Source organism: Aphanomyces astaci (genome assembly GCF_000520075.1).
Source record: "Aphanomyces astaci strain APO3 unplaced genomic scaffold supercont1.4, whole genome shotgun sequence".
In the NCBI taxonomy this organism is placed as follows: Eukaryota; Oomycota; class Saprolegniomycetes; order Saprolegniales; family Verrucalvaceae; genus Aphanomyces; species Aphanomyces astaci.
Genome location: NW_009798267.1, coordinates 1331368 through 1353522, shown reverse-complemented (window position 1 = coordinate 1353522; position 22155 = coordinate 1331368). Strand labels below are relative to the sequence as shown.

The window sequence follows — 22155 nt, the reverse complement described above, 5'->3', positions numbered from 1 at the left end:
GCGCAATCACGTCGAGTCAACGTTCCACTCAACGACTGCTCAAAACAACATGCAACCCTTCCTCGACCTCGTGGGGCACCTTGAGGGCCGCGACAAGCTCACCAAGCTATGCCAGTACTCGAGCCGCGGGCTCGCCTTCGTCATCCTCACCGCTGATCCGAAGAGCGTGCTGGGCCAGCGACTCTCAGCGCTATACAAGGCGACGCAGGCGGCGCGCAAGTGCTTTCGGATTGGCAAGTCGATCATGTACTTTCCAAAGATTGATGCCACGCTGAACAACAAGGTACGCTGTTGCGACTATCAGCATGCACGGATCCTATCGAACGAAGAACCGCTGCAACGTATGTATGTGTTGTGTAGGTGTTGTCGACAAGGAGTCAGGTGCTATCCATCGTCCAAGACGTTGGGATGGTACGACATTTGTTTCAGTCTTGTTCGTTATCGTCATCTCGGGAGTAGGGCAGCTTCTTTTTGTTCGACAACATGCAATTCTTTGCCAATGCCAAGATATTCCCATTCGACGCCGTGCAAGCCGGAAAGCAGGGCGGGTATCTGTGGTACGATATCAACCTATGATAGTCACCGCCAACTACACGAGTCGTGTACAGGTTCTGTGCCAACATCGCTGGATTCATCCTGGCCTACGAAGCACTTCAAAAGGTGCCCTACGTATCCTCATGGCTGTCCTTCTCATGTCAGTCGATGTACAGGAAGCGGACAAGGAAGTAGCGTTGATCCAAGCGAATATTGTACACATACGCGCCTGACATCGACCATGATCAATCCCATATCACTCGCTCACAACATTCGTAGACGGGGGACATTCAACCACAAATCGATGCCTTGCGTGAGGTGCGATCGAAGAAGGCGCTCGCCCTACTCAAAGTACTATTCTCTTACCTCACCGTACCGACACACTCTTGTCATGACGTCGACTGATCAGGTGACATGCGACTTGGTTGTGTCGGCCAACACAGCGGGCGTTCGTATCCCGGAGCGTCTCTTGGGCAAGAAGCTCAACGACGGCATCATTGGCGTCCTCGGCTGCATTTCTGCGTCCGTGTTCCTGCATTCCCTCTGGCAAGCTCAGTCGCTTCAACGAGGACCGAAGAACAAACAAGTCCTAAAGTCCTAAATAGAGTGACCTGTCATACTTAATATTCGTTCTCCACCGTCCGTTGGAAGAATTTGAATCTTTCAGCGATAGCCAATCGCATGGCTGATTTGTTTTCTTTTTCGCCAATCGCCGCGCCCTATTCAAAGATCTGAAACCCCCATATACAAAGTGTTTCATTTTCTACTGTTTATTTTAAATAAGTGCCACGTATCTATCGTCTATCGACAAACGGGAAGTGATAATGTGCTGGCTCAATAAAACGACGCCGACCCAAACTGCGCCAAGTCGGTGCGAAACAGCGTGCTGTCTTCAGGCCGGCCGCCGCCCAGACGTTCCACTTCCCGCTTGAGTTTTTCCCGCTCCTGTTTCCGCATCGCCGCCACCGACCGCTCCAAGTCGCGTTGCCGGGCTTCCCGCGCCTTCCGCTCCGTCGTTTCCTCCATCAGCTTTAACTCTTCCAGGCGCCGGTCCCGTTCCTTGTCCTTGGCCTGTACGTCTTCCGTCCCCGCCACCGACGGCAGCAGCACCGGGGCAGCAACGTCCTTCATCTGTTCCTTTTGCAGCTTTTGTTGCTCCATAGTCCGCGCGTACAACCACAACGACGTCGACGCATTCTCGTCCGATTGAATCACAGTGGGTGGGGAAGACGACGCGCTGTTGTCGCCGACGCTGGGCATGTCCGTCGACTCCAAACGCCCAGCCAACTTGGTCCACGCGCCACGATTCTCCACCTTGAGGGGCTCCGAGGTCGACAACGGCACCAGCGCGGCGGCGGCGGCGCCTTGGTCTTCGACGACTGGAAGGACAGAAAGCGGGGTTTCGTAAATAACAACCTAAGACACAAATCATGAATGTCTTACCCATGGACAAGTCGGAGGAAAGGGAGGTGGGACCACTTACAAGAGACAACGGCGACTAAAACAACGAACATCAGGATGCGCATCGAGCGGTTCCATCTAGAAATGGTAACTAGACACCTTTTGCAAAGGTTGCTCCGTGTCCGAGTCGCTGCTTTCCGAATCTACACACGCCAAAAGTAAAAACACACCTTGTAAGGATCAGCCAATCGTACCGGAACTGCCGCTGTCCGACGAACTGCTGTCAGACGACTTGTCGCCGTCAATCTTGGTGCGCAGGTCCTCCACCGTCTGCGGAATCATGCGACTGATGTTGGCGACGGACGTGCCGCTTTCAATCGCCGCCAACTTCCGCTGGAGCTCTTCCTGGCGAAACTTGATGGCTTCTGTCGACTCTTTCGCCATCTGCAGTCGGTCTGACTCTTTTGCCGCCGCCTTCTTCGGGGGTCGCTTTCGCTTCGCCACATTGTGTTCCTGTACACAACCATACTGTCAATGGCGACCAACCACCACCTTGTCACGTACTCGAAGGTAGCCTTCCATCATACGCAGACTTCGCGTGTCAAACAAGTTCAGGTCCAGCTCCACTTCGTCGTCGCCGTTCGCAATCGTGTGAAATGGGACAATTTCAGCAATCAGTTGAAGCAGTCTCGAGATCTTCTCCTCCGGGAGAGTCTTGAGTTCGCTCGTGAGCTTGTGCTTTTCATTCGCCGTCATGGGCTTCAGGAGCTGCTCCTCCGTCAAGTCTTGCATTCGGAATGGCCTACAACGACATGCATGAGCATTCCCTCATACAACCCTTCTCCATCATCATACCGTGCTGGCCGCGGCTTGCTACCCCCAGGAGTGCCACCTGGTGGCGTGCCCTTGTACATTCCGTGGACCAGCACCTTCATCTTCTCGATCTCTTCCTTCAGCACCAAAATCTCTTCGTCTTTGGGCCGTTTCGACTTGGACTTCTTCTTTTGGCTGGTCGTAGAGTACGAGTCCTGCGATCCTTCGCCATCAGAGTTATTGCCCCGGCCCTTGCCCAGCTTCATGGCCGCCTCCGTCTTGAACACGGCCTTCATCTTCTTCTCAAACTCTTCCAGCAACTTCTGGGCAAACACGTGGACTTGCGTGTGCGCGGCGTTGTAGCGCATGCAGTTGTTGAAAACCAGCCGCACTTGTTCGGCAAATGCATGGGGATCGGGGTACACGCCATTCTCGAGGTTGCCCCGCACCGTGCCAAGGTCCATCGGTTCCTTGATCACCTTGAAGTAGTCGGGGATGGCCAACGCCACCGGATCAACTGGCACCAAAAACGGGACCGACTTCGGGTTCGTGATCAAGTTCTTCAATATGTTATGGCACTTGCGCATCGCCGGTACTCGCTCCAGTTCCGCCAGACCTTCTTCCCGCAAATGCGCCGGCAGACTTCGCTTCCGTTCGGACCGATGGCGCGCCGCGTTCGACATGCGTTCGTATGAGATCGTTGGCGCTGAGGTCGTCGTCGGCGCCGCGCCCAACGCTTTCGACACGTATGCAAAGTCTACGGCCACCGACGGCGCCAACGACGACGTGATCGACTGGGGGATAGGATATGCCGGCTCCACTTTGACCTTTTGCTTCTTCGACGGGGTCTTCTCAACATGCGCTGTCTGTGCTTCCACCTTCACGACCGGTTCTGCTTTCGGTCGAGTTCGTTTGGCGACAGGGGTCTTATCCTTGGGTTTGTAGGCTTTGTATAGCCGCAGCTCTTGCGACGTTTCGTCCAACAAACCTTGCAGCGTAAACACGCCAAACCGATTCTCTCCCGTGCCTCGCACCAAGTACACGTTGTCCATGTCGCACTTCTGGAACGTCAATGAGACATCCTTTTCTGGAATCGTCGCAGGTTTGCCCTTCATCGTCAAGATCTGGAAGAACCCGTCAAACTTGCGTTCGATGGGACACGACCCCTTCGTCGTTGACTTGTCGGATGCAAGCGGAGACGCGCGGTTCTCGTCTTCGTCAGTCGCGTTTTCAGCATGTAGCCCGTTGTTGTTGTGCGTGGAACCTGACTGGTTGGGGAATAACTGTTGCATCGGTAACGGCTTGCTCTTCATTTCGAACAGCGACGTAATGCCAGTTGCGTACTCGGCCTCCGTCATCGCCCAACGACCTGTCCACAGGGCCACGCCGTTTTCGTCGACGCAGTAACTTCCGAGCAGAAGTGGGCATTGCATCGTTACATCCGTAGGGACGAGCCGTCGCGAGATCGACTGTGTGGCACTCAGTTCCAGTGGGATTCCTCCTAAGACTGCTTTCACGCCAGTCGACAGAGAGGTGGGCGCAGTCAACGTAGATGCCGGTTGACTTGTTGGGTCGCTGTGGGTTGTCCCTTTGTTCGCTGGGGACTGGGATTGGGAACGTGACTGGGACGGCGACGGCGTCGGTCGTTGTTCTGTGTCAACGTCGAGGGGAGGGTTCGCTACGCCATCGTCGTCATGGACGACAACGACCGCGGTGCCGCCGATTCCAGGTTCTACTGCGACGACGCTCTCCATGTATTGTTCCTTTTTCGGGCCTAATACATGGAACAACCAAATAGGAAAATGAACGAAACTCTAAATCTCCGATCAACTGCAAAAAGTCGCTCAGTGAACCTCTACTTTATAATACTCACACAAGAAAAACGTCCACATACAAATATCAAGTGAAATAACCCTACCCCGCTCCAAACCCCTACCCGCTGCCGGCGAAAGAACAACGAATGGAAAGAAACCCCGTGCGGATGGCGTCGAGAGTCCTGCACGTCGAGCACGACGGTCGCATTCGCACATCAACCGTCAACCACCACCTATGCATTCTCCGTCGCTGTCGCTTTCGAACGCACCTTTCCTCGCCGCGCTACATGGTCCCGATCACGAGGTCCAACCAGACGGTCCTGTGTAGCACATCCTTCCATTCGATGCCCTGAAAACCCAAAGCCGAGATTGGTATGGCCAACGTTGGTGAGCGTCACCTGTGAAAGTAAATGTTTAGTTTATGGGATGGGCGGGAAATTTGGCCAATCAAATGTCGCCGAACCCAACTTGATGGATTGCGATTGGCTTGGGATGGCTGGTTGACTTGGAGGGAACGGCACAATCTATTTTTATTCAATCATTTTATATCGGCTTCAAGTTAGTATGACTGTGACTATTTTTTATTGACATTCCATCGAAGTGACGTGGCCGTACGTTCGCTTCAACTTCAACCGCCCGTTACTTTTTTTTCTCCTTTTTTTTGGCTTTTTTTTCCTCTGACGGGTTTTTGTCCTTCTTTTTTTCGGCCTTGACGTCGTCTTTTTTCTTGTCCTTTTTCGGCTTGGTGTCTTTTGCCTTGTCCTTCTTGCCTTCTTTTTTGTCCTTTTTGTCCTTCTTTTCGGTCTTTTTTTCGTGCTTGTCTTTTTTCTTCGAGATTTTTTTGTCATTCTTGTCTTTTTTCGGCTTGTCTTTTTTGTCGAGATCTTTTGCAGGAGCGATCTTTTGACCCTTCGACGTTTCGCCTTTGTCTTTCTTGACCTTGGACTTGCCGCTGCCTTTCTTCTTGGCCTTCTTGCCGTCCTTGGCGTCATCGTAGGTTTCCCGCCAGTCCGCATCTTTATTGCCTTTCTTCTTGCCGCGCATCTTGCGACGCATGCGCTTCATTGCATATCTCTCCATGGCGGCCTGCTTCCGCCGCCGTCGCCACTCCAGGAACACGCCAAGGCACATCACGAAGAACAGCACGAGCATGGCAATGATCAAGTTCCACGGCGGTCGTGGGACATATACCCACACATATTCGTTTCGTCCGTCGTCGAAAGTGCTTTCCACGTTGCCAGCGGGGTCAATCGCCCTCAATCGGAATCGATGCAACCCGCCGTCGAGCCAGTCGACAAAGTCCACTTGATGCAGGCAATTTGTCCAGTTGCGCACCACGAGCTGCTCCACCATGTCGATCACGTGATACTGGAAGATCGTGCCAGCCTTGGCGCTCTCGAACGTGAACGTCGTCGTGTGCGAGTACGACTCGGGGACAGACGTGAGCTTGGCCTTAGGAATCGTCGGGTCTATCTCAATCATCAGGTACACAGTTCCCTCATTCCTCGTTGAGACGAAGCAACAAGGTCATACCTCGATACCATGCGCTGTTGTCGAACACGCGATTGTCCACCTTACCCCCGAACACGTACACGAGATGGTTGTGCTGGATTGCAGCAAATGATGACCGGGCCTTGGGGGTCCATTTGCACGCCGAGTTTTGCACGTTCGGAAAAGGATCTTTCGTATCCACCTGCATTAGCCGATGGTCATGACTAAGCTGACATGGACGTGAAGTGTCCATTGACCACGTACCTGTGGAATGCCGCCGACTTCAGGCCACACGTACTTGAGCGTCACCCAGTCGAGCGTCGCGGTACCTCGATGCGCACATCCATCCCATGCCGACGATGCTACGGCGCTCGCACTGGCTGCATCCAGCGCCGCCACCACCTCGGCATTCTTTCCCTTGAGGACCTTGATGTTTTCGAACTCTTTGCCGTCGTAGTCCACCGGTGCAATCCTACATCACGTGATAACATAGATATCCTTGCTTGACCCTTCCACGTCGTACGTGCACTGAGCCACGACTAACTTGGCAACGGCAATGTAATCGCACACAGGAACGTCTTGCGTTGTCCGGAGGTTGATTACGATATCTAGGGGCACATTGGTCAAGTCGGTAATCGTGTGAATTCCCGCAGCGTGTAACTTGGGGACATGCAGGACGTTCATTCCTTGCATGCGTTCAATCTACATATTCGTTTTGAGATTGCCTTTGATGGACATGCAGGTTTACCGGACTTGTGGGAGTCACGTATTGCCGCACAAGCGACAGGACTGGATCAAAGTCGGGGACCCACACCATAGGTAAGGCGGCGCCATCGATGGCCGCCTGCATGGTCCACACATCCCCGAGGAATGTGTCGTCGTTTTCCCCGTACAAGACAATCATGTACGCAGACGTGTTGGTGGCCGGGTCAGCTTCCACACCCAGCGCGGCGTGCTTGCCTCGTGGACTCCATGGGGCCGCCGAGTCCGCTAAAGTCCACGTAATACCGTTTGCGCTGGTCCAAATATCATTCAGGAGCTGCTGGCTGTCCTCGTCGGCGCCTGGAACGGTCGACGGACTGGTGCGCCCGCCGACGAGCCACAGCTGCCCCTGCCATGTCGTCATAGCGTGCTCTCCCCTCGGAGGCCACGCCGCCGCCGCCGTGAGCTGCGTCCACGTGTGTCCGTCGTTGGACGTCCACACATCGCGCATGAACTTGCGGTAGAGCCCGCCGCATGCAAACTCTTGGCCGCTCGGGCGCTGGTTGTGCTCGGGGCCACACAAGTTGCGCTGCACGGCCGTGTACCCGCCGGCAAGAAACAAGCTCTTTTGAAACACCACGACGGTGTGGAGCTCGCGGGCTGACCACATGTTGCACATGCACGTGCCCGTGAGCGTGGTCTTGTCAAACACACACGTCGTGTCGCCGTGGCAGTCGTTTTGGGTTGTGCATTGCGCGGGCTTCGATCCCGAGTGGTACGTCTCCAATGCGTTGGGGAGGTCGCAGCCGGGCGTGACCAGCGCCCACGACACCCCCGCGTCTTGGCTCTTCCACACGTCGTTCTTCAACACTGCGTACTCCATCCACCTGTCGCCGCGTGGGGCCCCGTCGAGGCCGCCGATCGTGTCCTCGTGGGGCATCGGCACTAGCTCCCGCGCGCGTCCCCCGAACACGTACAACGCCAAGTTGAACGTCACCGCGGCAAAATGACGGCGAGGAGAAAACATAGCGTCGGCAATGTACTGCCCGGGGGGAGCCGTTGGGTCGTCGCAGCCGGTGGGGGGGTACGGTGTCCATGCCGCTGTTAAGCACGCGATCCAGTCCGTGTACAGCACGCCCGGGGGCGGCACCTTGCCGGCGTTTGTTTGACTCCACTTGAGCTTCGCCACGATCTGCGGGTCTGGGTCGCCCCACTGGTTGTGTGCGAGGAGGTTCACCGATGTATTCCAGACTAACATATGGCGGGAAAACGACATATGAGTGATGATAGATGAAGGAGGGATAGGAGGGTTGTACCGATGCCTGTGGTGGCCCACACGTCGTTTCGAAAAGATCCACCTCCAGGGTACGCCCGAAAGTCGGCGTCCTGCATCGTCGCAAGCTGCATGCGATCGTCGCCCCCAAGGATGTACATACGACTGAGTTTGCCTTTCGCTTGATCTTCGGGAGGATACATTTGAGAGATGGACGCATGGCCCCAGCGCCGAGACCACGGAGTCGGCTGCTCCACTACTGCGTTGGTTTCTTTTGCGCCACTAATCTGCGCCCAGTTGGCTAAGCCGTAAACACACAATGATGATGAGGAAGGAGAGTGTGGATGTAGCGGGGTTCGTACAGGCTAATGCAATGGATGAAGTGCAGACTGCCCACAGTAGTCGCCATAGCATGTTGGGCTGTGTCGTGGGTAAATCAAAAACCCTCAAAACGTCGGTTACATGTGACAGTTACCGAAAGGCAGAATCACACTAATTACTGGTACAACGGGTATTCTGGGAATTGTCAACTGCCACCAGAATGCAATTCGCCATGGCTGACGATGGCACGCACCACGTTGTGGACGCGCCACTCCCGGCGGCGCCTAGCATCTTGAACGACCGTCCGATCGGTGTTCGGAGCGCATATGGTCGTCGAGGAGGTCGAGGAGGTCGAGGAGGCCGCGGAGGCCGTGGAGGAGGCGGGCGAAGCAGTAGCACTGGCGGCCATCGACCGCCATCGTCGCGTGCGCCAGAGTCTGTCGACATCTTTTCTCCGATTCCAAACTGCGACCGCGTGTACACAGCTTATGACGTGGCATCGGTCGATGGTGGAGCTGCAGCTGCCACGACCAGTCCGTTTCGAGTGGTGTCCTTCAATGTGTTGGCCGGTAGGTTGCCACCTTCCATCTGTAAGCCGAAGCAGCATGGTGAGATTGACGATGATCTAGATTACTTGGCCACAAGTCGGGACGGCAACCTTGGTCATAGCCATCCAAGTCAAGCGTTCAAGTTCCAGTACGTTGTCGCAAAGCCATACATGAGGGTGAACCGACGCCCTCAATCAGCTCATTTGATGTAGATGGGCTTTCCGATGCACGCGCCTGTTGCGTGAGATTCTGACGTGGAACGCCGCGGTCATTTGTTTGCAAGAAGTGGACCACTTTGAGGACTTTTTCGAGCCCGAACTGCGCAAAGTATGAAACACTCGGAAGCCATGATCTGTCACATCTTTCATGGCCGTCACCACGACATCAAAAATCATATTGCGATTCTCATGCTGTCCTTGCATTAGTATGGCTACGTGGGCAAACACAAGCAGCGGTATGGAGCGAATACACGCAACTCTTTCGTATATATTGACGTAGAACCGCCGCCGTGTAGAACCGGCGCCGAAACCCACGACGGGTGCAGCATCTTTGTGAAGGAGGACCTGTTTCAAATCGAAGCTGAGATCGAGCTCGAGTTCCATCAACCAGGCCATGCCATTCTCGACCGCCACAATGTTGCGTTGGCGCTGTCACTGACGTACAAACCAACCAAGGACACCGTCGTGGTCGCTACCACGCACATCCTCTTCAATCCGCGGGTGACCTTCCCCTATATACAACGAGTTCCATGTTCTCATACAACAGTGTAGCGCGGAGATGTCAAGTTGGCCCAGATGCAACTGCTCTTGAGCACCCTCCACGCCCTAAACATTCCCCATGTGATTCTCTGCGGCGATTTCAACGTCACGCCCAAGAGTGCGTTGTACGCGTTTCTTTCCAAAGGCCGTTTGGACGGTACAACTGTTTACACCGGCGACGCGTCGGGCCAGTTTGCCCATCGGGTAATTCATATATATATATATCACTTTCCAAAGTGATATCTCGTCCCCTGATCAAATGTACTACAGAACTCGTACTTTCACAACGACGTCCATGACGAAGAAGGAGATCAAGGGGTTGACGGTGGTTGTGTGACGCGGCACCAGGGAAATGGCACTGCCGCCTACCGCTTCGACGCCCCCAGTTCCCGCCGTAGCCGCCGGCCTCACCCCCCCCACGAGTGTTTAGGAGTTCACGCTGTCCACGAGGTAGATATATATATGTCCATCCAGTCTAAAGTGTAGACACGAAAATGTCAATCTCTTGTTTGTTATACATGTATAGCTACCGCTAGCCAGTGCGTACGCCCAACACCCGACCGCTGAAACCAGTGGCGAGCCGTTTGCCACGTCATACCACGATCGATTCCTCGTACTGCTCCTACTACTACTACTAGTAGTAGTACTACTCGAACCCCCCTCCAATAGTGGATTGTCTGGATAGGGCACGGTGGACTATATTTGGTACGCCAACGTCGTGTGTGTGGGGGTCGTCGAGTTGCCGCCCGTGTCGTTTTTTCGCAACATTCGTTCGCTACCAACGAGGTACTACTTGTGGATACCCCCCCCACCCCCGTCGTTGATTGATTCTATATATGCGTTCGTAGAGATCTGGGCAGCGACCACGTGTCCCTTGTCGCAGACTTTGCATTTGGCGCGTGATAAAGAGAGGGAGGAACCGAAAGCGTAACCGTCCTCACGAGTCGACCTTTTTAGCAACGCTTCATCGGAAGAAGGATATAATGCGTGTAACCGTTTGTAATCCCAACACAATATCATCCGTCGTCGAGATTCGTGGTGGCGTGTTTTTGCTCGTGTTTGTCTGGGCTTGATGTCCCGCCGAAGCAGTGACGGCGGTAATATAATACTATCACTAGTTAGTGAATGCATCCATATATCCACGGGGCCACTTGCGATTTCGCACCGACAATGCCGAGGACGTTGCTGCATGTGTGTGTGTGTGTGCCGCTGTAGGTTGTTTGCCTGCGTTCGAAGACGACAGCAGCGACAACAACAATGCGTTTCTCGACCATGTCGACGACACGGTAGTAGAAGGAGTAGATAGATAGCTTGCCATCATCTCACTAAATGCAATCTCATGTTATTGTGTCAGGACTGTCGTGTGGTGGCTGGTGAGTTGGTCCTGGACGACCCGACAGAGTCCCCTCCCCCGCTGTATTCGACCAAAGAGTAGGCAGACCAAACCGACGATTTTCCACAATGGTGTCAGTCAACCCAGTCATTTATACTACCGTAGAGCTTCGGTGGGCAGCATTTACGACTTTTTGGACCAAGTGGAGCTCAAATCGGTCGCCCAACTCGAAAGGGCGTCGCTTAGCCATACCCCGTCGCATGCTCATCCGTTGCCTCCACTTGTCCGCACGGACATGTGGGAAGGGGGCTCGCGGGGGTCGTCTCCTCGTCAGGGCTCTCTGTCGTCTAGATCTGTTCGAAATGGCAACAGTAGTATCAACAGCAGCAACGACAACCAATTCTATGCCAACGACATTCGCGAAAAGATCGCGACGCTCAGCATTGAATTGCACGTACGAAAACAACAACGTCGGTCCAGACAAAGCAACGAAATCAGTCGACTCGTTTGGTAGGACAAGACGCAAACGATCGAGTTGCTCCACGCGGCTCGAAAGAAAGACAAGGCCAAGGCCACGGAAAACGCCAGTCTCGCCGCGGCCGAATTTCAGGTAACGTTGTGGCCCATGGATATCTCTGGTACAATATGGATGAATGAACCATACCATAGGCCAAGCTACAAGAGCTGCAAGATCGACATGAAAAAGAGCTGGAAAAACAACTCGACTTTGCCCAGACACTTGTTGCCGACAAGGTATGGATGGCTAGATACAAACATATATGTGCTGAGATGGAGTACGTACAGGGAGAATTGGTGCAAAGGTGTGACAACGTGGCCGCCGAGCTGAAAAAGGCAGTGGACCGACTGCAGCAGCAAGACGAAGGGTTCCAACGACAGCTTAAAGACGCCAAGGAGCGATGGAGCGTCCAAGAAAAGGTCCGGCGTGATCAATGGGTAGGGGTCAACATAACCATACACTGGTAAAAATCATGTGGATGGTACTTGCCAATCTAGATGGTAAAAAAGACGGACGAAATCAAAAAAAGTACGATCAAAGCGTTGGAGCCCGACGTTCAAGCCATCATGACCAAGTGCAAAGAGAACTTGGACAAGGCAAAAGAGGCGGCGGCGGTAGATCAAAACGCACGACCGATGTCATCGTTATTACTGTATATATATATATATTAGGACGACAAGCGCAAGTGGATGGCCGCGTATGAGAAAGAAAAGGAAGAGCTGTTGCGACGGCAGCGCGAAGAGTACGAGCGCAAGCTGGTCGAAGCCCGGGAGAAAGAGCGCTGCAAACTCATGTACAGACTCGACGCCGCCGACGCCGAGCTGCAGCAGCAACTCAACCAGCAACGGCGACGTTTGCAAGACGAGAGCGAGAAATTGCGCTCCGATATGATGACAGACATGCGCGTTCTCAAGCAACAGCATGCTCGGGACTTGGACGAGATGCGGGCCGTGGAGCGTCAGCGCATCGACCACGAAATGGCGGCGTTGCAAAAAGATAAAGATGACGTACGTACTTGTAAAATCGTTAGAAAACCAGTCATTTAGGAACGAAATTGGGGTAGATGGCGCGGCGATTTGAAGCAGATGCGGCGGCATATCGCGATAAAGTTCAAAGTGAGATGGAGGGTAAACACCTAGCGGCGGTGGCGGCGGTGCGGTCCGAGATGGACAAGGACAAGGCGGCATGGGAGGTCGAGATGATCAAACGGCGAGACGATAAGATCGACATGGTCATCGACAAGTTGCAGCAAGAGACTGAGAAGAAGGTCGCGGCGGCAGAGGCCAAGATGGCGGCTCAGTACGACGCCGACATGCGGGTACGATACTCGTCATTTCGTCGTTGGGGTGATGGTAAGAGGTGGCAGGAAGTGGACAAGAAGCGGCGGGCGGCCGCCGAGGTCGAAGCAGCATGGATGGACAAGAACCGGGAGCTGTATGACAAGTGCGCCAAGCTTGACGAAGCGAGGGACATGGCGGTGGCAGCGCAAAACGCGCAGGCGTCGGCGCTACGAGCAATGGAGGACAAGTTGGCCCGATGTGTGCAAGCATTGAACGAGGTACTGTAGTTAGTTGGTCGCATGAGTACATGGACGCAGGTTGACTATGCGTAAAGGAGCGAGATATGCACGACAAAGCACGCTTCGATGGCTCAAACCATGCCGATGCGTTGCGACGGGAGTATGCGATGGAGCGGGAAACGTTGCGCGGCGCGGTCGAGGCGCTGCAGAGCAAGTTGGACACGGTACCGCGTACGACGTGACGTGTATCGTGACGATGGATGTAGATGGAGAAGAGCCACGTGGCGTATGTGGCCGAGATGCGTGGCAATCAGGTACTACCTGAGATACAGTGTATGAGATAAGGAGTCTTTGGGATACGACGCGGTTGTTGTATGGGCAGGACGATGTGTTGGAGAAACTCCATGCACGCGTGCGAGCGACTGTGGCCAAGAAGGATGACATGATCGAGACTTTGCGGGCAGAACTCCATTTGGCACAAGTCCGAATCGCCAAATGCGAAGACATTATCCAAGACCAGCGAGCCCAGCTCATCTCGTAGATGGAAGTTGTATTAATAGTAAAACTGCTTCGAGTAGTTTTGCTAGAAAGCACCTTGTCGCATTTTGAAGCATTCAATGTGTACACAGATGTGACGCCGACGATCAACATGTTGGTGGCAGATGTGGTGGCAATATGCAAGTCCGCTGTGACGATAGAACACTGGTCGAAGCGACCGGACGATGCACGAGAGTCGGTGTGCGACCCTCGAAAAGCACAAGAGAAGCTCGGGTTTGAGGCGCAGTTTGCATATGAAGTAGGCATTGCAGCGGCATGGCAATGGTTAAAGTCGATTAACACTGTGGTATAGAAGGAATGGGTTGTTGATATTAGCTGGTTTAACTGAAGCCACCTTGGTCCTTCGTGTTGCCCGTGAGTTTGCGGAAGATGTGCGCTAACTCGTCAAACTCAATGGACAAGTCGTCCAGGCAGTTACTCAGCGCATGGATCGGGGTGGAGTTGTTGTTGGTCTGAATACGGACCTTGACGTCGTTCACGAGGGGATGCGGGTGCTGGTAACCTGCAAACGTCACGTTCTTGTCGCGCAGCAGCTGCATGCGAATGAGGTTCGCCACCGTGTGGTCTTCCCGCAAGATGGTGAACTGGCCAGCGTTACTGATGCGCGTATCCTTCTCGTACACGACCTTTGCAGCTCCTTCGGGGACAAGATATGCATCGCTGCGGGGTGGGGCATTCATGATAGCAAATGCAGAATGGTGGGGACGGTGACCTGTGAGAGTCAATACCATACTCCAAGAGATAAAGTATTAAAGTTTCAAAGCCTTAGATTGAACTACCAATCATATGACCAAATATAATATCATTTCACCACTGGGAGTTGGGTTTGTAGCTAATAATGTCCTGGATATCAAGGATTAAACAAGACCGTACTTGAACAGGATCATTTCTATAGTGCAGTCATCTTTACTTTGTTTTCCAAAGTAGACGATACCAATAACTTTGAGGATCGAGAGTGACCCCCTTCGTTGACTCGGGATGTCGGCGCACGTGCTGTGGACGCAAGTCCGGGTCGTGGCTGTTGATGAACGTCCACTGTTGCATTCCAAGACAGTGTGAGCGGAGGCGGGTGTTATGAGAAGTTATTGGTATTCGTTTTTCATTCTATTAATTTTTCTACCTTATATTAATCCTTCCCTACGCCGCTCACACCAATAATATGCTCATGACCTCATAGACAACATTGCAAGTACTATACTAGTTAGCATGAATCTGACCGCTGATGCCTTGCTGCCATGAAATTGGAATCACACTAAGTGATCAACGATTTAGATTCGTGGGGTGAACATACCCTGGGTCGAAACGAGGAAGTGCTACCGTTTTCGATGTACGTGTGTTCATCTTTTCATTTTGAGAAACAAAGACATTAGAAACGTATAGCGATACGAAGCCATGGACCGAAGACATGTTCCTGCAAGCACGCCGCTGCCGAGGTAACGTTAAGGTCGAATTAAACAATCAAAGTACATTCGCGTTGCAATCTGCACCACACATCGTCATAACGTTTGAGCTTGTACGCACCTGTCCAATAATTGCCCTGAGAGTATACTTTTAGCCTCACGTTACGCTAATCGTGAACTTGGCTACAGTACCGGGGGGGGGGGGGTTGGCATCGTTTACACCACAAGCACATTGCACCTTCATCCACTTTAATTTAAAGGCGCTAATGTCTACTGTACACCTTCAACGCAGCACTGCTGACTAATCGGAAGCATTCAGGGCCAAAGTGCACAGCTTTCGTTGCCCCACTATACAACGTGACACCATTACCCCTCGGAGTCGATCATGGGTCGCACCTGTGTCCACCAAGATGAGAGCCACCATTAACGCCTTTAGGCATAACTTCAAGTACAGTTCGTGAGGCTCTTGGTGACGTTGCGACTTCAAGACGCTTTGTGATACCTTGCAAATGCCAAGAGCTTGGAATGGCACAACCGAAGACTACGACAAGCCATTGCGCGAGCTGGTCAAACTCGAGCTTGAAACAGTGAATCCAAGGCGGCAAATAGATCATCGAAGTCAAGGACACCATGTCCCTAGGGTCGTTCGTGATTTCGACGCCGTTCTTTGTAGCGTACTTGGTCTACTTTTTGGCACCAAGGCAGGGCTATTCCAAAGTGCAAGATGCGCTAGCCTTAGGTTTCACCTAGTTGCTTACTGAAGAGCTGGCTGTGAAGATGTCTCTGGCAGTGTTGTGGAGCGAAGAGATGGCATCGACACTAACGTTAAGGTCGCTTACACCCGGACTGCGAAGCTACCATTAGAATCTACGATTCCTATATTGCCCAAATATCAAACTACCAACGGCAGCACCAAGCAGCAGACCCAAAGGCGAAAAATGGTGCCAGGCTCGAGAATCGACAAATGCATGAAAGTGGGCGTGGGTACCACCGACATGAGTGGATTGTCGGCCTTGATGTTGTTGTTGGGAACGTTCATGTTCCTGGTCCAGGTGTCGACGCTGTCCTTTTCACTTGGTATGGGCACCAACTTGCTCAACCTGCTCGCCGTCTTGATGGACTCGAGGGGCCGTTTTTTCGTTTGGTTCTTGTGCCGTTGATGCTTTGCGCCTTGATCTCTTCATATACCGAGAATAGAATTGCATATGATTATTGGTCGCGTCATGGTGTCGTGTCGGCGTGCCATACTACGTTCTCTTGGCTGGCTGAGGCGACGCTATCTCGTTGACTTTCGATGAGCGACAGGCGGTTCTTCTTGGCCTTGATCAATGCCTCACCAGGAAACGTGTCCATGGCTTCGGTTTGGAGCATAACCTCAAGGACATGTTCTGTGTGGTGTCGTGCGACAAAGTCAGTCTACCCCGCGCCGAGTTGGTGCTTTTGGAAGCGGGGCAGGAGGTCCGTCACCATGAACGTGACGACGGAGTCCAGGAGCACGTCGTAGTAGTTCCAGTGAGCGACAGGGATTTCGGGTTGACGGCGTACTTGTCATTGGCCTGGATTGCCTTGGAGTACCGCGTTCGTATGTTGTCAGGGACGATCGTTTCAAGCGAGAACGGGGCGAACGGGGCAAAATGCTGTTGGTAGATTTCGTCCACTCCGACGCAACCTGGGGCTTGAGTTCGGAAGTCCACGAGTGTTTTCCACGCCATAATACACTCGTAGGCAAACTCCGACTTAGGAAACGTCGAAAATGCAGTGTACCCGTTGGGCGTGCGCAAGTACGGGTCGAGAATGGCCATGGTGCCTCGAAATGTCCCCGTGTGGGACCCAAGCCCCCATGCCGTGCGCGTCGTTTGAATGAGGGGGGGCACGACATGGATAACGACGAAGGCATGAGACATGGCGATCGCGAGAAGAAGGTCGAGCGAGTAGCCCAACTCGACCCACGAGTCGGGGGAGAAGATGAGCAGCGGCAAATCCACCACCGCCATTTATCACACCATGTTGACAACATCAAACGAACGAAACATGGGTGTCGTACGCAGCATCAAGAGGCGGTTGCTCGTTTGAAATGACTTCCGGAGGCCATAGTTGTCCACGTCTTGGCTCAACCTGAACGACATAAGCACCGACAGCCCTATGGAAAGGACAAATTGCACCGTGTGCAGCGTCCAAATGCGGTGAACGACCGGGACCGAGCACACGATTTTGATGAAGGCGCTCGAATCCTCCAAGAACAAAATGATAAACAGGGGTGATCCCCACACCAAGTACAGTCCGACGCGATGTTTGGAAAAGGCCCCGCTTCGGACAAACCGTCGACGCCACAGAGCCTTGGTCGACGGTGGCACACCTCGTGCCTTTGTTTATGACTACCATCATCTCCGTCATTTGGAACGTCAGCACGACCTATGGTGCACAAGATGTATCGTTGGTCGTAATGGGACGATCTCACACCACGCACATGCAACTGAGTGATGAGATAACCCAATAATGCCCACTCCGTAGGCAACCTACGGTACATATTAGAGGACTAGGTATGGCGGGAGCGGACTACCCTATCAACACACACCGCATGGTGCACAGCACGTCGTTTCTGAAGAGAAGACATACGCATCGACCAAGTCCGTTCAAGAACGCAGCGAAGGCAGTGACAGCCATCTCGACAGGGTTGAGGAACCACACGACAGCAGCCACCTCGGAGTTAAAGTATATATAACAAATAATACGAAGCTTCTATTTTTCTTTCACGAGAACCCCAAATATCAGAGCTCTTCCAGCCACAGGTTCCCCTACGACTAATTATTTTATAATTATATAAAAAAATTATATAATGTAGGTTCTAGACAAAATGTTATATTAAGTTTAATATTAAAATATTGACAAGGATTGGTAAGGTTTTGCGCGTATTGTCGAATTAAACCACATGCTCCACCGCTTGTGTTCTCCTATTTTTGAATATTCAGTATTTACTTTAAAAATGATTACTATTGTAGGTGCTTTAGAAAAAATATAGTTAATTATATAGAATTTCATTTTTGGTTACCTGATGTTTATGAAGGCGCTCCAAATAATATTAAGTATGACTGGGGCGGTCACCTCCCAAAGAGTAACGGAGGGACCGAAAAATTCTATAATACCTTTATCTACTTCACAGCCAAAGCAACCTTTGATTAGTGTACAATATATTGGCAATACCTGTGGTGATATATTTGTACAATATAATCAATTTTCGGCATTATCATCCTGAAAATCAATTACTACGTAGTATGTAATAATTGCAATCTGCGAAGTGGAACAATAAATAATTGATTTAAATAGATTGCAATATAATACATTACCGAGTACTACTGTAAATTACAGTAGTACGCGGTGATTGCAAGCGGGGCGTAAACGCTCACGGTGCAGACGGCCTGAACAACAGACCGCATCGCGTCAGGCTCATCCGGTGTAACATCGAGGATGGTAACTGGCAAGTGCAGGTGGTCAATTGGTTATTATTAGACGTATGCGTAGGGGCTGCCTCAGTGCTCTAAAATTGGTACCCGCGCTATGCGCTCTCCATTTCGATACCCACTTTTAATATCAGAAGTGTTGTATATCTTTACTATGGCCACGTTTGATAGTGTGCTCGAGCGATTTGTCGTTTTCGCATATTGTGTCGCCGGTCACAGACGACGCCATGTTGCTCTCCCTTCGACTTTCAATGGCTCCGAGGCGCCCCGAGGACCGCAGCAAGTCCCCCTTGATGGTGGGCATGGAGCGATTGGACTGCAAGAATGGGGCGTGTTCGTGGTCGAGCATCTTGTCGAGAGCCATCTGTGTGTTGTACTTGGAGACAAAGTCCCCCCACGTCGCCCCCAGGGCGTGCTGCTGGAACCGCGGCAGCGTTTCCACGAGAATTTTGTCCATCACAGAGTCCAAAAGCACGTCAAAGTAGTTGGCATCCCGGACCATTTCTTCGGGCACGATGCTGTACTTGCTGTTGGCTTCAAACGCTAGCCCATACCGCTTGAGTATCGACGCTGGGATATCTTTTTCGAGCGACAGGGGGGCCGTGGGGGCGATGTGCTGCTCGTAAATTTCAAACGCCGAGAGGTGCTCGGGCGAATCGACGCGGTAGTCCACGAGGGTTTTCCATGCCAAGACGCACTCGAGTCGAAATTCAGACTTGGCAAAAGTCGAAAACGCCTGAAAGCCTTCGGGGGTGTGCAAGTACGCGTCGAGGATGCCCACGGTTCCCTTGAACGCCGCGCCTTCGAAGTCGTGATGGGACATCACATACGCTTCCCGCAGCGGCAGCACAATGTGGATCCATATGAATGTATGCGAGATGAGAATGTCCATGAACAGATCAGCCCGGTAGTTGAACACAATGTCCGCATCGAAAAAGAACGTCAGAAGGGGAAAATAAATGCAGAACCCTACGCATGCCACGTCAACGACAGCATCATTTGGGGGGGGGTCGTACAAATAAACAAGATGCGGCCGCTGGCTTGGAACGACTGGCGCAGACCAAAGTTGTCGACCACTTTGCTCATGTTAAACGACAGCATCAACGACGCGACGACCACGACGAGAAATTCCGACGCAAACAACGTCGTGACTTGGTGGCTCAAATCGTTGGGACAGTTTTCCCCGTTGTACAAGCTGTAGTCGTGGCTGTAGAGGATGATCACGAGGGGGACATTCCAAGCTACGTGGAGGCAAATGCGGTACGTCGACAACAGACCCCGGCGCAGCAGCGAGTGCAGATATCCGAGTTTGTGGTGGTTCACTTTTCGTCTCTCTGCGTGTGCCAGCATCATCTCGGTCAAGTTGAATGTCAAGACTACCTAGTCACGCGATACACCTCACGACACGGAGTACAAGTCAGGTCGTACGTACCCTTAGTTCGGCCAGGAGGTACCCCACCAACCCCAGTTGCAGCGGCACTCTACAGTGATGGTGTGAGATAAATCCATCTCGCATTAGGTTGGACGATTACCCAAACGAAAGCAACCGGAGTGTGCATGAAAATTTGTCGACAAAGAGAGAGCCCATGCACCGCGCAAAGCAGTACGCAAACGCGGCCGTGGCTGTGAATGTCATTTCAACGGGGTTCCGATACCGAATGGCGGGTTTGTGTCGGTTGCAATAGTAGACGAGGATAGCAAAGGGGAGGTAAAAACTCAGCGCAAAGACGGCCACGATGATTGTGCGCACAATCCCATCCGGGGGCAGCAAGAGCCGCTCGCTCGTGTCGACAACGGTGGTGGTAACGTTAGGTGTCCGTGGTATGGTGTGGTCATAGTTCATCGCGCAGGCAATGCCTATCGATGCAATGGGGCCTTTATCAAATGAACCAACCGCGGCTATATTTAGATGCATTTTGGACCATCCTTATTGGTTACCAATAGGTAACATAACAGTATACAGCTTCCTCCTTCAACATGGGACTGACAGAATCCTTTCATTGAAATAAGAGTATTGCAGAGTCGCTCGCTACCTTCAAGTCAACGGCAACCACTAGTTCTCGTATACTGCTTAGTAATATGTTATCGGTGATCCATCCCGGCCCCCCTTATATGTGACAGCGTCGCCATCCGACTGTCGTGGTCGCCGACTTTTTCACTGGTGACGGAGGTGTGCAAGCTTTCAATGACCAGCAATCGTCCAGTGCTCGGCATGATGGCTTCAAATTTGATTGTGGGTATGGGTTTCTCTTCTGGTCGGTCATGGCCATCCTCTCCATTCAGGACTTCGTCGAGGGCATTTTGGGAGTTTTGCAAGACCAAAAGGTTAAACCACCCGCCCCCCAGCGCATGCCGTTGAAACCGAGGCAGCGTTTCGACTAGAATCTTGCATACTATCGCGTCCAAGAGAACGTCAAAGAACATGACACCTCGTCAACAATGGTTGGGGCGGACCCTGTACTTGCTGTTGCTTTCAAACGCTATGGCGTATCGCTTCAAGATCGTCCCTTTCATCACATTGTCCAGCGGATAGGGCGAATTGGGGGCAATGAACTGGTTGTAAATGTCCATGGCGGAGGGGTGGCCGGGGGCTTCGGTGCGGTAATCCATGATGGCGCGCCACCCAAACACAAATTCGACCATAAACTCGGACTTGGCAAACATCGAGAACGCGTCAAAGCCATCCGTTGTTTGCAGATACGCGTTCAGCACCCCCGCCGTCCCTCGGAGTGTCTTCAATTCGAAGTCCCGCCGCATAGACTGGAGCACCATTAGAAGCGACTGGAGAATGTGGATCGAAATGAACGCGTGGACAATGGCCACGTTGATGAAACTATCCAAGCAATACTCGATAACTACGTCGCTGTTGAACGAGAAGTTCAACACGGGAAAGTGCACCAAGAGTACTAAACATGTACTTCATGAGTCGGTGGGAACGATGCAGAGAGGCGTACAACAGGAGAAGACGCGACCGCTGACTTAAAACGACCAGCGAAGGCGAAAGTTGTCGACCACTTTGCTCAGCTTGAAAGACAGGGCCACGGAGGCCGAAATTATGAGCGCAAACGAGACGAGCGACCAGTTTATGACCCACGACAAGCATTTGTAGCCGTCGTAGGGAGTAAGGACTTGGGAGGCCAAGCGGGCCAAAAGGGGGACATCAGTCGACCAAACGAAAGAAATCGACTTCGATGATACGCCTGTATCCATCGCATGATTTTGCAGTTCACGACACGCTTGGAGGCGTGCGCCACCATCATTTCTGTCACTTGAAACATCAGCACCACCTATGAACATGCAAGTTAATTCTCCCTCATTCAAGGTGTTTGTACGTGAAGTTCGGCCAAGACATAGCCCAGCAGCGTGACTTGCATCGGCACCCTAGACACATCAATATGAATCGTAGGCTCGTCGGACATTCTCTATATACTGACGCAAACGACACGAGTACGTGCAGCGAGACATCGCTGCGCAAAAGGGGCCTATACAATGAGGGGCTCCATTCAGAAATGCCGCGAACGCTGTGAAAACCATCGCCCCGGGGTTGCGAAAGCGGATCACGGGGTTGTGTCGGTGGACGTAGTAGAGCAGGATGACGAATGGCGCGTAGTACGACAGCGCTAGGGTCAGCACAAGGAGAGTTCGAATGAAACCTTGAGGGGCGGAGAATTCAATGCTGTCTGACGAAAGCATTGGATTCCGGTATGTCACTCAT

General features: G+C 52.5%; 9 protein-coding genes across 15 annotated transcripts; 3 read left to right on the top strand and 6 right to left on the bottom strand.

The window, feature by feature from the left end:
• Positions 1-27: 27 nt before the first annotated feature.
• Positions 28-1160, top strand: H257_02621 (hypothetical protein). The gene is made up of 7 exons (XM_009826341.1): positions 28-283; positions 361-411; positions 460-557; positions 609-660; positions 711-749; positions 814-885; positions 944-1160. Exons 1-7 carry the CDS (start codon positions 50-52, stop codon positions 1133-1135), a joined length of 738 nt encoding a protein of 245 aa, XP_009824643.1. The 5' UTR covers positions 28-49; the 3' UTR covers positions 1136-1160.
• A 112-nt stretch (positions 1161-1272) lies between these two features.
• Positions 1273-4928, bottom strand: H257_02620 (hypothetical protein). Of its 7 annotated transcripts, none has more exons than XM_009826340.1 (7): positions 4667-4928; positions 2791-4522; positions 2500-2737; positions 2190-2448; positions 2095-2138; positions 1978-2032; positions 1273-1913 (listed from the first exon to the last, which is right to left on the bottom strand). In XM_009826340.1, exons 1-7 carry the CDS (start codon positions 4776-4778, stop codon positions 1369-1371), a joined length of 2985 nt encoding a protein of 994 aa, XP_009824642.1. In that variant the 5' UTR covers positions 4779-4928; the 3' UTR covers positions 1273-1368. The 7 variants fall into 7 exon arrangements, with proteins under 7 accessions (XP_009824642.1, XP_009824640.1, XP_009824641.1 ...); XM_009826338.1 differs by having other exon boundaries at positions 4685-4921; XM_009826339.1 differs by having other exon boundaries at positions 2791-4928.
• A 151-nt stretch (positions 4929-5079) lies between these two features.
• Positions 5080-8464, bottom strand: H257_02619 (hypothetical protein). The gene is made up of 7 exons (XM_009826333.1): positions 8391-8464; positions 8072-8329; positions 6802-8006; positions 6577-6755; positions 6318-6525; positions 6096-6255; positions 5080-6031 (listed from the first exon to the last, which is right to left on the bottom strand). The coding sequence occupies exons 1-7, from the start codon at positions 8440-8442 to the stop codon at positions 5202-5204; spliced, it is 2892 nt and encodes a 963-aa protein (XP_009824635.1). The 5' UTR covers positions 8443-8464; the 3' UTR covers positions 5080-5201.
• Positions 8465-8581: 117 nt separating this feature from the next.
• H257_02618 (hypothetical protein) lies at positions 8582-10558 on the top strand (the record flags this gene model as incomplete). Its single annotated transcript, XM_009826332.1, has 10 exons — positions 8582-8918; positions 8979-9045; positions 9110-9224; positions 9323-9351; positions 9412-9616; positions 9668-9859; positions 9926-10105; positions 10182-10268; positions 10341-10441; positions 10504-10558. 10 exons carry the CDS (start codon positions 8582-8584, stop codon positions 10556-10558), a joined length of 1368 nt encoding a protein of 455 aa, XP_009824634.1.
• A 169-nt stretch (positions 10559-10727) lies between these two features.
• H257_02617 (hypothetical protein) lies at positions 10728-13565 on the top strand (the record flags this gene model as incomplete). The annotated part of the gene is made up of 14 exons (XM_009826331.1): positions 10728-10752; positions 10871-10941; positions 11010-11086; positions 11154-11442; positions 11503-11598; positions 11658-11741; positions 11793-11942; positions 12003-12119; positions 12177-12512; positions 12569-12823; positions 12872-13063; positions 13120-13248; positions 13291-13338; positions 13407-13565. The coding sequence occupies 14 exons, from the start codon at positions 10728-10730 to the stop codon at positions 13563-13565; spliced, it is 2028 nt and encodes a 675-aa protein (XP_009824633.1).
• A 304-nt stretch (positions 13566-13869) lies between these two features.
• On the bottom strand, positions 13870-14271 carry H257_02616 (hypothetical protein). Its single transcript, XM_009826330.1, has one exon. The coding sequence runs from the start codon at positions 14260-14262 to the stop codon at positions 13903-13905; it is 360 nt and encodes a 119-aa protein (XP_009824632.1). The 5' UTR covers positions 14263-14271; the 3' UTR covers positions 13870-13902.
• A 1012-nt stretch (positions 14272-15283) lies between these two features.
• H257_02615 (hypothetical protein) lies at positions 15284-16976 on the bottom strand (the record flags this gene model as incomplete). The annotated part of the gene is made up of 7 exons (XM_009826329.1): positions 15284-15330; positions 15379-15463; positions 15528-15665; positions 15741-15836; positions 15884-16129; positions 16234-16370; positions 16457-16976. 7 exons carry the CDS (start codon positions 16974-16976, stop codon positions 15284-15286), a joined length of 1269 nt encoding a protein of 422 aa, XP_009824631.1.
• A 1516-nt stretch (positions 16977-18492) lies between these two features.
• Positions 18493-20864, bottom strand: H257_02614 (hypothetical protein; the record flags this gene model as incomplete). Its single annotated transcript, XM_009826328.1, has 5 exons — positions 18493-19409; positions 19457-19820; positions 19873-19921; positions 19973-20297; positions 20576-20864. 5 exons carry the CDS (start codon positions 20862-20864, stop codon positions 18571-18573), a joined length of 1866 nt encoding a protein of 621 aa, XP_009824630.1. The 3' UTR covers positions 18493-18570.
• A 9-nt stretch (positions 20865-20873) lies between these two features.
• On the bottom strand, positions 20874-21212 carry H257_02613 (hypothetical protein; the record flags this gene model as incomplete). Its single annotated transcript, XM_009826327.1, has 1 exon — positions 20874-21212. One exon carries the CDS (start codon positions 21210-21212, stop codon positions 20874-20876), a length of 339 nt encoding a protein of 112 aa, XP_009824629.1.
• Positions 21213-22155: the final 943 nt, after the last annotated feature.

Excerpts from the sequence above, each read along its gene's own strand:
- H257_02621 (XM_009826341.1), top strand. The coding sequence starts at position 50 with ATGCAACCCTTCCTCGACCTCGTGGGGCACCTTGAGGGCCGCGACAAG. Across the intron at positions 284-360 it reads ATGCCACGCTGAACAACAAG|GTGTTGTCGACAAGGAGTCA; the intron begins GTACGCTGTTGC and ends TGTGTTGTGTAG. Across the intron at positions 750-813 it reads CGTTGATCCAAGCGAATATT|ACGGGGGACATTCAACCACA; the intron begins GTACACATACGC and ends CAACATTCGTAG.
- H257_02620 (XM_009826334.1), bottom strand. The coding sequence starts at position 4,778 with ATGTGCGAATGCGACCGTCGTGCTCGACGTGCAGGACTCTCGACGCCA. Across the intron at positions 4,523-4,666 it reads GGGTAGGGGTTTGGAGCGGG|GCCCGAAAAAGGAACAATAC; the intron begins GTAGGGTTATTT and ends TCCATGTATTAG. Across the intron at positions 2,738-2,790 it reads AGCAAGCCGCGGCCAGCACG|GCCATTCCGAATGCAAGACT; the intron begins GTATGATGATGG and ends ATGTCGTTGTAG.
- H257_02619 (XM_009826333.1), bottom strand. The coding sequence starts at position 8,442 with ATGCTATGGCGACTACTGTGGGCAGTCTGCACTTCATCCATTGCATTA. Across the intron at positions 6,756-6,801 it reads ACGTGACTCCCACAAGTCCG|ATTGAACGCATGCAAGGAAT; the intron begins GTAAACCTGCAT and ends ACGAATATGTAG. Across the intron at positions 6,032-6,095 it reads CAACAGCGCATGGTATCGAG|ACCCGACGATTCCTAAGGCC; the intron begins GTATGACCTTGT and ends TGATTGAGATAG.
- H257_02616 (XM_009826330.1), bottom strand. The coding sequence starts at position 14,262 with ATGAATGCCCCACCCCGCAGCGATGCATATCTTGTCCCCGAAGGAGCT.